An 11,894-nucleotide genomic window follows, 5' to 3' on the forward strand; every position below is an offset into this window, starting at 1 on the left:
ATACTCCACATCTTAATTCCATTTCTGTTTAGTTCAGTTATGACTTTAGTTGGTTTCGAGCTTATGCAGGCCTCCAGTTCAAAATTAATGTTTAATTGAATAAACAGCCATCCAGAGCCTAAGCTATATGCATATACCCATATATCTATGATTGGGAGTTTTCCCAGTGGTCAGTATGCAATTTTTTTTTTTATTAGGAAAATTATAATTTTACATCACTTTTCTACATTGATGGACGGGCATTGCTGACAAAGAGTATGTGTTTGCGTGCATGTAAATTTATCCTCCCTCCAGTTAGATTTGATCTAATCCATGTCTCGAAACACACCCCCTCTTCTGCTTTCACTTCTCATACTGACGGAGGGAGCAATTCATTTGTGAATGAATCTCCGTTATGAACGACTAATAATAATTTCTGGCACCGCAGCATCTCATTGTCATATTTCTTTTGCATTGTTTGCTTATTTTATTCAACAAAACTAGCATAAGCCCAGTATTTAGTGCGAGTTGGTGCCACTTTGCCTTATGGTCAGTGCAGTAAGTGACTGTATTATCATTAATAACGTTACCTGTTTAGCACAAACGTTCATAACAAATAAAAACGTAAAAAATGAAATCTTACATATGAAATATTCTGCCTTCGTGCTTTGTTTTCTTTGTTTGCTTGTTACTACACCTGTAAGTAGCGCTAAAGCCAAGCATCTTCACGTTGGCACACTGTCTTGACTAGTGCGGTTGAATGACATTTGTGCTGGGAGCACTGTACAAATGTGGCAGTGCTATTGATGGATGCTCAGGGTTCGTATGCGATGTCTAGTGTATATATCTATGATTGTCATAGTAGTTTATGCTGTTGTTTCAACATTGCAGATATAGAAACTAAATCTGAAATTTTGTCCATCACAGGTAGTTACAAAAACTCCTTTTAACATGGAAAAGATATATTTTATTGCATCATGGTGCCTTATCACGTGTAGTGCTATGAGTGCTAAGAGCTATGTAAGAGCTATGCTTACCCTCCATATCCATAAAGTGTGGTTTATTTGTTATGATGTTCCAGTGGTGATGTTGGTGTTGTTACAGTGGTGATGTGATGTTGTTGTTGTTTATTTTTAGAGAGTACCATGAGGCGAGGGAGAAGTTTAGTAAAATATCCCGACAGGTGAAGGGTCTGGAGGCTTTCATCCATCAGTTATCTGAGATCATGATCACCAGGCACAACGTCTACGCTGAATTGAGAATGTAAGTCTCACTCTTTGTTACAGGATTGTCTGGTTCTTTCTGACTGATCTGATCTGAATTAGATTGGGTGAAATATGTTTAGCCACACCCCTTCAATCAATAGTTTTAGTGAGTGAAAAATGAGGAGTGCAAAAAAAAAAACTACCTCAGTATTCGCTTCAGTGGTAAAAACCTTATACTGAAATTAATGTCTGCAGCATTTTCTGGTAACTGTCACTTTAAATTCAAATGAGAATGTGCTTCCTGTCCCTATTTTCAAAAGAGGGCGGAGCTACAAATGCCTTTCTGCAACCTAAAACTTTTTTAAGGCCTTTTAGTCGCTGACATTATCTTCAGCAGGTACAGTGTAAAAACTAGCGGATGGCTGCTTCTCATTTAGGACTGTCTATGCTAATGAGGGAGAGATCATCACTAATGGGCGGGGCTTTCCTCCTCTGATGACACGTACCAAGGGAGAATGTCAATCAAAGCATTTCTGAAGACTTCTGAAGACTGTTTTTATCAATTGTGATTATAAAAAATAGAATGAATTAACTTTTACCATTAGTGCCTGGCTATATTCACTAACTGTTGCTACACAACTGTGTTTAAACCCCTTATAAAAGTGATTTTTGCATGATAGGTCCCTTTTAATGCTAATACACTGAATTCAAAGTCATTAAATGCTTATGTTAAAGCGATAGTTTACCCAAAACTGAAAATTTACTCTATTTACTTATTTAATTTACTTGTTGAAAACCTGTAACCATTGACTTTCATAGTGGGATAAACAAATTCCATCGTTCTTTTTGGTAATGAAGGTGTGTTTGTATGTGTTATCAGGTTGCTTTCTGTACGCTGCAAATACTACTTTGACTCCATGCTGTCTCAGAGAGGATATACAGGGAAGATGATCTTTGACCACAAGAATGAGACTCTCTGCATATCAGTAAGGCTTTGCATGAGAATGACATCACTGAAGTAGCTATTTTCTACATGACTTATTTGTATTATTTGTAGGTGCATTGTTAATTTTTTAGCCTAAATGTCTTTAGGGTCAGTGTTTTAGAATAAATGTTGTAACTAGTGTTACGTGTTTAGGTTATTAAAGGGTAGGGATGCACCGATCCTGATACTTGGATCGGATATCGGTTCGATAGTGCATATTTTTGCTGGGTCTGGTATCGACCAGCTGCTACCGATCCAAATCCTTTAAAAAAATCCATGAAGGTAGCCTGTTATAAGGCACTAGAAAGTTGTCATGTAGGCCTACTATATCCTAAATGTTCTGAAGCCATTCTATAGATTATTGTGAAGTACAGATGAATATTCAAATGGTTAAATTCATGTTCACTTCAGCGCTTCCTGTCGCCGCGCGTGTCGATCATTCTCTGTTCGTTCACAATACAAACTAAGTGTCGCGTTCAAGACAACACGAAAAACTTTCCCCAAGGCTTTTTGTTCCTTATAGTTTAATTAATCAGTCCAGAAATGCATTTAGTTTTGCATTAAATGGGTTAATTTTGACCTGCAACAAGGAGTTCATTGCTGTTTCTAAATCATGTTGCACTGTGTCTGTTAGATCAGCAGATCACATTCACACCACTGGAGTAGAGAGGGTTATTACCTGCTCTTCACACACAAAGTCGGCCTACCTGAAACGTTAAATTAGAAAAGGCTCAATAATACATTGGACAGATCCTCAATGCACTGATTTCTTCCCTTTGTGCAGATAACGGAGGGCTGAGCGCTGTGTCTCAGTGATGCATCAAGCGCTTCATTCACGCACAGGCTGCGCAGACACAACTTGCGCCGCTCTGTAAAATGAGTTTCTGTTCTCTCATCCTCCCGAGTCTGACTGAGATTATTCTTTCGAGGGGAAAACTTTCAGTGCTGTGAATAGTTTGTAAAGCCTGGCTCATTGTGGTCAGAGTAGTTGATTAAATTAATAAAAGTGAAACTGACATGTATGGTCATTAACAGAAAATTATGTAGCCTATAATAATATAGATACTCTGAAATTGTGAATGTTTCACTGTAATTTTATTAATATGAATATTTTATTTAACAGACCAGTTCGTCAGTTTGTACGCTGAAGCATATAAGCGGACCTTGTTTTGAATTTCAAATCTTCGTTTATTTTGTACCGACCAACAAAAATACATTAAAATAACCAGCAAATTATACCAAACGAAATTCGTTCCAAACGATAATTTTTCAGACAAAAAATTATTTTTCAGACATGCTTTCAGTTTCTCTGTCTCACTCGCGGCGAGTTTAGTCGAGGGAATTAGTTAAATTATTAACTAATACTGGCCTCGGACAGTTTAGTTTAGTCTGTGAAACCTACAGGAAAATATCAGATTTGCTAAATAGCTGTTTTGTTTTACCAGCGATTAGGGTAAAAAGTGGTAGCCTATTACAGATTTCAAAGAAAAATCTTAATATTAAAAAAGGAAACATATGCTGGACCACAACAGATCATATTAGTGTCATAACGAATGCTCAAATAATGTAGCCTAGTTTACAGGAAGCATCATGTTTTAAGTTCGATTGCTTCATCTGTCATATACAGTAGGCCTATAGGTATGTTGTTTTTACCAAAGAAGATATATTATTTGAGTTAATTAGAACTATAGAAACTGTATCATGTTAAAAAAAATCGGGATGAGATCTGTATCGGTCGATACTCTAAATTTTGGTATCGGGATCAGATCGGTTCCAAAAAATGGTATCGGTGCATCCCTATTAAAGGGATGAGCTATAACAGTAAGTGAGTTCTGCTGGTGCTGGATGAAAATAAGAGAAACCCCAACAAACGGATATGTAAAACAAAAACATTTATTAAACAATGATATAAAACAATGAATAGAAGATCTTGGAATGTGAATTAATTATTCACTGAATCAAGTGAAAAACAGGAGTATTGCCAACACAAAGAAATAAATAGAACAAAACAATCTAACTAAACCCCAACTCACTGAACTAATTAACCATAGGAAAGTGTAGAACCAAAACGACAATCTTCAAGTATGTGACGCTTAACTAAACTACTCTATTCAAATAAAACTAATCTATTCTAAACTAAACTATTCACATCAAAACTACAAGGGTGACAACTATTCCGTAAACTAACTAACTAACTAACTAACTAACTAACTAACTAACTAACTAACTAACTAACAAACACAAAAACACTACTATGAATGTGTATTTGTGTAAATGTGTATTTGTGTTAGTTAGTTAGTTAGTTAGTTAGTTAGTTAGTTAGTCAGTTAGTTAGTTAGTTAGTCAGTTGGTTGGTTGGTTGGTTGGTTGGTTAGTTAGTTGGTCCCACTTTATGTTAAGTGTCATTAACTATTATTACTTGCATCAAAAAATTAATACAATATACTTACTGTGTTCATAATGTATTTGAGAACACTTGTGGTGCTCTTGAGTTGGAAAAGAGGTAGGGTTATGGACATGTTTGGAGGTATGGGTAGGTTTAACGGTGGGTTAAGGTGTAAGGGATGGTCAACAGTGTATTTACAAATGTAATTACAGAATCAAGCATAAGTACACAGTAAATACACGTATTTACACGATAAGTACATTGTAACTAATTATTAATTTTGGTGTAAGTACGTAGTAGTTAAGGACGCTTAATATAAAGTGGGACCAGTTAGTTTACGGAGTAGTTGTCCATAAGTACTAGGAAAAATACAGAGTAGTTGTCCATAAAACTAGAAAAATATCTAAGTTTTATTGAAGGATTTTTTATAGACTTCTCTATTTTATAGAGAAAATTTTGTACAGACATCCATTGTGAGCATTCTTAGACGTTTATAATGGAGACTTTTTAAATACTGGTTATATCAACATTGCAATTATATCAACAGGATCGCGTAAACATTAAAGATTTAGTTCACCCAAAACTAAACATTACCTCATTTATTAACTCTCCTGGTTTCAAGTCCTTATGAGCTACTTCTGTTGAACGCAAAAGAAGATATTTTGAAAAATGCTGGTTGCTGGCACCCGTAGACTTGGGACATATGACTCATTTACACCAAAGAAGTGAAGTGAGCCTTCTCAAGTATGGTTTTACCTATATTCCAAATTGGTCTTCTGCTTTTAAACCATCTAAGTGCAAACACTCATTTTAAGTGAGGAGTAAGAGCACACACAAACACCCACAGTGAGCATACGTGCGAAGGGATTAGGGCTTAATTGCCTTGCTGCAGGGACCGGGAATTGAACCTGCAACTTTTCACTTCTAAAAACGCAAGATGCAATGCTCAGGAAGATTTTGAAAAAGCGCAGCATAAAGCACAAGAATAATCAGATACACGCACTGAGCGCCTGTAAACAGAAATGTGCAGGGATTGCCGCGCCTCCGAGTTCTTCTAATTGGAGCTTAGATTTAAGGCCCGTGCAGGGCTCTACCATTAGGCCTCTTTAAGACATTTATTTATCATAAATTCATCGTCCAGCCCTAGTTTTAACCTTGACGCAATGTGTTGATCATGTGTTGTTGTTTTTACCTCAGGTTCAGCCAGGAGAGGGTGGGAAGGCTGCTCTGAGTGACATGCGTTCGCTATCTGGAGGAGAACGTTCGTTTTCCACCGTGTGCTTCGTCCTGTCACTGTGGGCCATTGCTGAAGCTCCCTTCCGTGCCTTGGATGAGTTTGATGTCTATATGGTAAAAAACAAATCCGTTTAGACTGTATTTCACACAGTAAGTGTCTGTTGTGTGAAGACTTGTATTCTTTAGAACAGTGGTTCTCAATTCCGGTCTTCAGACCCTCTGTTTTGTATGCCTCTCTTAACTGACAAGGATCAGATTAATCAGGTCAATGTTTAAAATGAGCGAAGCAGCACAATTGTTAAATGAATTGTATACTAATAGCAGGTGATACAAGTTTTACAGAGAAAAAAATTGTATCCGCTTTCTTCAGGAATCCTACAAAGGGATTCCAAATGTTGAAAAACTTTTCAGGTTTTCAGCCAAACAATAAGACAATTCTTGCAATCATTTTCCAAAATGCAGACTTTCAGTATTTTCAGTATTTAAGAAAGAAATTTGATTTAGAACAAAGCCATCAATCTACATTTACTTCAATTGAAATCAGAGTTTAAATCAGAAATTACTCTGTTGAGCACAAAAGAGGATGTTTTTGATAGGCTTTGCAGTCAAACAGTTGATGTTAACCACAGATTTCTGAATTGTGATTGTTCTGCTATGGAAGTCAATGGCTGCAGTCAGCTGTCTGGATTCCAGCATTCCTTTTTTCTTAAACAGGAGAAAGAAACTCTGCTTTTGAAAAACATGTGGCTGAGCAAATCAGGAGTCATTTTCATTTTTTGGGGTGAACCATCCATTCAAGAGTCGAGAGCATAGTGGGAATACAAAAATGCATTTGTCATGGCTACTAATGAGAATCAGGTGACTAAAGTGCGCGTTTCTTCCAGGACATGGTAAACCGGCGGATTTCTATGGACATGATGCTGAAGATCGCGGCCAGCCAGCGCTACAGACAGTTCATTTTCCTCACACCACAGAACATGAGGTAAAGCATGTGGAAACATACCCTACTTAGATTCGACTATTAGAAGACTCTTAAAACACTTGTAAATATAGGAGCTTGTTTGTGCTTGTAATGGTGCGTTCACACCAGACACGGATGAAGCGTCAAGCGCGAGTGATTTACATGTTAAGTCAGTGCAAAGATGTGAATAGACATCCTGCAGCACCATTCGCACAAATGAGGCTGCAAGAATGACGCAGTGCGAGTTGAATGTTTCGGGAGTTTGATGCGTGAATCGCTCGAGTTGGAAAATCTAAACTTTAGCGGACATTCGCACCACATTAACCAATCAGGAGCTTGCTCTTGTATGGGCGTGATTATGATGTAGTGCCTGTTTTTGGTGTCCCGGGGGGAAATCCTCCTGCCGACACCGGACAACAGTTCATCAAACTGGGCTCGGCTTAGTCAGAAGCACCGCTGAAAGCCTCCATCATCCAGGTGTAATTTCTGGAGGAGTTGAACTCGTGGAGCTGGGTGCACCTCTGAAAAGATCTAGTGCACTCAGACACGGCAGCAAACGAATCTACGCTGTTTTTCAGCCTTCAATGTTAGCCATTTTCCAACGAAGCTAGAGTCACTGAGCAGGCAGAAGCCACACCCATGACATGAATCTGCATCTATTGTGAAGTTGTGGCGAATGAAGTGAGTAAACTCAATGTTCACGCATCTATTTACCCATTGTTGAGGTTGACGTCACTTCTCTCTAACCAACTGAACTCATTTAAACACATATTTATTTTATCACATTTGATTAAAATGTCTTAGTAATTAGTAAAGTGGCATTAATTCCCGCCCTCTCATGGTAGGTTTGACGCATACAGCTGCAGGCGCCACTGTCTTTAACAATATATTTTCTACTTGTTTGCAAAATGGAAGTCATAGAGCCTACAGCTAATCAATCTGTCAGATTCTGGAGTGCATTCGAGCTCTAAAGAAAATTATAAATGATAAATGATCTTAAATAAAACAAAGGCATTTATAGAGATGGTATACAGTATAAGAATTTTACTCACCTGCGAAATGGAGGGCACGTGAATGGTTTGTGAGCACAATTAAGTGCACACAGCATGCCATATCATCTGATAATTGTAGGAAATAATTCCAAAAGGCAATTGACTGTGTAAAGCCACTTAAAACATGTATATGAACAAAAATACGATATATATGCCGAGTTCAGCGGCTAATCTGCTGAGGTGACAAGACAGCGACCAGCGAGACCAATATGTCACTTAAGTGGCCACGCCCTTAAATATGCATCATGATGTCATGAAGTGTAATATTAGCTATATGCACCAAAATCTTTCTTCGTACCAGGTTGTAAACACCTTTTTTTCTGCTGTAAAGTTGGCCATTTTAACATTGGGATCAATAGAAATGTGCTCTATTATGGAGCCAGGGCTAGCAGAATTTCCATGAACTGCAGTTCCAGTTACTTACAACTAAGGAGGTTGCTCCTTGATGTTTTCACATACATGGTTTACATATTAAAATCTGACTGTTCCGTTGTGTTTTTCTCACCTGAAAAGTGTTCAATCATATTTAAAAAAATAAAACAGTGTAAGGTTAAAATGTTTAACAACGTGGGTAAAAGAGTTCGTTACAAAACAAATATTTGTATTGTTTGTTTAAAAAAAAAGAGATGTATCCATGTTTTTATGAGGGTAATAAATCAATCATTTTGACACAAGGTGCCTAACATTCTCTCATTTGAGTTTACGGTTTACAACATACTTTGTAGAAATTCTGTGAATTAAACATCCCAACCCAAAAAAAATAATGCTAATCAAAAGGGTAAAGGTTTTTGCACACTGAATCTGAAATTTTCGAATCTGTGATTATTGCACGTTAAAAAATAAATTTGACCTCACTTAATGTGAATCAAATTGACACACTCCCTCCAAAACTTTCATCTATCATAAATAAATTTGAACCAGGTTTGATTTTTTTTATTATTTTTTTGCATATTGCATCCGAAAAAGTGTGACAGTACAAGCGAACGGTAAAATATAAAATGCCATCATTTAAGCTGCAGTTAAGTTTATGACAAACACTGTGCATAAAATATATAAAAGACAGAATGTGACGGACAGTTGAGAACCCCTATTTGCTGGATTCAGTGTCTGACGCACCTCTCCCCTGCTGCTGCTTGGTGTGTGTGTGCGTATATGTGTGTATGTGTGTGTCATTGGTGTCCATACATTTGACATACTGCCCACAGACATTATAATAGAAAGCATGGTCCGATTTCGGTCTGTTGCTTCAAAACGTCAACCATCTATTATGATGTCTGTAGGAACTGCCAGTCTCTGTGCGGGATTTGTGTGAAGTATCACAAGCAATGTAGGAAAATTCCACAGATTTCCTAAAATCAACTTTGCATTTGGGGGTAATCTAGCACAGCTCTTTGATGAGGAGGAGAACTCTCCTGCTTCTCTATGTAGGCTATTCCTCTTTAGTTTTCTACTTTGGAGAAGAGAGCAGAACAAAATATCACTGCTTGAACTGATTCCGAAATGTTTTTCGTATTGGCTTAATTAATACTCATCGGACTCAGTGTGCGAGGTTTTTTCTTGCATTTTTCGCATATGAAGTTGTCTCCACAAAACAAAAACGATGATTTTATTTTATTTGACATTTATGAGGGAAAAGCTTGGTTATGGATGTAACAGATGTGAAATTAGCACTTGTGTGACTTTGTTAAATCAAATATAATTGTTTGAAAACACAGATGGAGACATTTTTGAGTCTTTTTACAGTACTTTTTTTTTAATGGCAAGGTTGACATTTGTATGGAATTGCTCACATGTTACATGTCTAGGAACGAAGATAAATGTTCTGGATTTTGGACTCCCAATAAGAGTTTTTCCATTTCTTTTTTCCAGTTCTCTTCCAATAAACAACCTGATCCGCGTCCTGCGGCTGAACGACCCAGAACGTGGCCATTCTGCTCTTCCTTTTAGCCAGAGGAACCCAGAGTGATGTTTCTGACCAGCTGATTTGTATGAGGCAAACCCAATAACACACAACACACACACAAACAACCCAGAGCAACATTATGACTTTGTTATGAAGGCTGCATATTCATATTACCTTTGATAGAAGAGGATGGCTTTTGTATTAGTCCAGAATTTAAATTAAAGTATGCTTTAATGCTGCTTTAGTGCTGTTTAATGATTAACAGTGACTAATTGCGTACAAAATATTATGTTTGTATTTACGTAACATGCCTCTATATACTGTGTATAGTTATGTGTGTTTATAAATGTGCACACATATATGTAGTTAAAATATTTACGTGTGTATGTATTTGTTGGTATAAATATAAATATTAATGTACTTGTAAATATTTTTAAGAATATACATGTATGCATGCACATTTATTTATTTATTTATATATATATATATATATATATATATATATATATATATATATATATATATATATATATATATATATATATATATATATATATATATATATATTAATAAACATGTAAATATTTTAAGCATGCATATATATATATATATATATATATATATATATATATATATATATATATATATATATATATATATATATATTATATATATATGCTTAAAATATTTACATGTGTGTGTATATATATATATATATATATATATATATATATATATATATATATATATATATATATATATATATATATATATATATATATGTATATATATATATATGTATGTATATGTATATATATATATATATATGTGTATATATATATATATATGTATATATATATGTATGTATATATATATATATATATATATATATATAATTTATTTTTTATGTATAAGTATATAAATATTATTATTATTCACTGTACACACAATTATTATGTAAATGCAAACTTTTATTTGTATGTAATTTAGGTATTATTAATTGTTTAACAGCACTAATAAAAGAAATGTTTTCAAAATGGGGTTTAGATCTCTGCACTTTATAGAACTTTTTTTTTTTCAAAGTTGTCATTTTAAAGTGTTCGTTTATAGCCTAAATAGTTACTAAAAACCAAAGTCACATCCTGTTTAGCACTTTACATTTTCCTAAAATAATAGTTTTTATATTTTCTTATATCAATGTGATTGCAATGTTATTTGCATTTATAGTTGGTTAAATATGTCATTTATTGACTAGTGATTGTTTAATGTTAATGTTTTAATTACAATTTTCAATCTTTCACTGTTTTATTTTTTCCAGTCGTTGATTAAAAAAATAAATTCAGTTGTTTCCTAGTTCAAAGCCAAAAAAAAAGCATCTGTGGCTTGTTTTGGTTTGATGCGGTGTGTACTGTTTTTGGTGTAACAGACCAGGTTGTATAATCCTGAACGAATTCACATTAGAGATGATCCAACCAGTCATTTTACCTGTTAGTCATTGTCTGAGGTTGCTGTTTTTATGCTTAGAACAAGTTTAAGCATTGACATTGAATTCATGTGGCCTCTGAATTGTCCGTATGCAAATACTGCTGTTACTGTGGTTTCCTGGTTAAGCTTATGGCATGCAATCACACTTTTTTGCAGTACTACAGTTATAGTTCAGTGGTGATGAGCATCTGCTTGATTGTCCATCCAGTTCCTCATCACTGATTTGGCTTGCCAGTCCTGGCCATGTTCTGTCCTTTTTGAGGGAGATCCTCTCGACTGGAATGATACTGGGGAATGAATGTTTTTGCTTTTTTTTTTTTTTGTTTTGTTTTCTGTTCATTGCTCATTCTTTGTTCATTGTTCCCCATGAGCAGGGCCAGACTGAATCTGTGTAGACATTTTTTGACACTTCTGCACAGAGTTTTAGAATGATTTGGGGAGTTTAATAACTAAAAACTTATAAAAAACAATAGAGGTGCAGTATGTACTGTAAGTTTGACAACGGTGGTTAAACTAGGTATTGCATTCCTGGATCAAAATTAATGCAAGTGCAGGTTGCTAGATTGAGGACGAAGGAGTGAGTCTGATGATCGAGCGTTAAGGCTGATTTAAATCATGTTCTAAATAAAAGCAACGGCTTGTGATAGAAGGTATATTTTGTATATTAAAAGGAGTTTTTTGCCCTAATCAACACCTAAAATG

General features: G+C 35.4%; 1 protein-coding gene across 1 annotated transcript in view; it reads left to right on the top strand.

Moving 5' to 3' along the window:
- The window catches only part of si:dkey-119f1.1 (Structural maintenance of chromosomes protein 6-like), a 52,213-nt gene extending 42,142 nt beyond the window's left edge, over positions 1-10,071 (top strand). Inside the window, exons 23-27 of the mRNA XM_056472322.1 lie at positions 1,117-1,242; positions 2,065-2,170; positions 5,753-5,905; positions 6,676-6,773; positions 9,674-10,071. Coding sequence (XP_056328297.1) covers positions 1,117-1,242; positions 2,065-2,170; positions 5,753-5,905; positions 6,676-6,773; positions 9,674-9,770 — 580 coding nt within the window. The 3' untranslated portion in view covers positions 9,771-10,071. The remainder of the gene's footprint in view (positions 1-1,116; positions 1,243-2,064; positions 2,171-5,752; positions 5,906-6,675; positions 6,774-9,673) is intronic.
- Positions 10,072-11,894: the final 1,823 nt, after the last annotated feature.

The sequence above is a fragment of the Danio aesculapii genome, chromosome 2, assembly GCF_903798145.1.
Source record: "Danio aesculapii chromosome 2, fDanAes4.1, whole genome shotgun sequence".
Taxonomy (NCBI): Eukaryota; Metazoa; Chordata; class Actinopteri; order Cypriniformes; family Danionidae; genus Danio; species Danio aesculapii.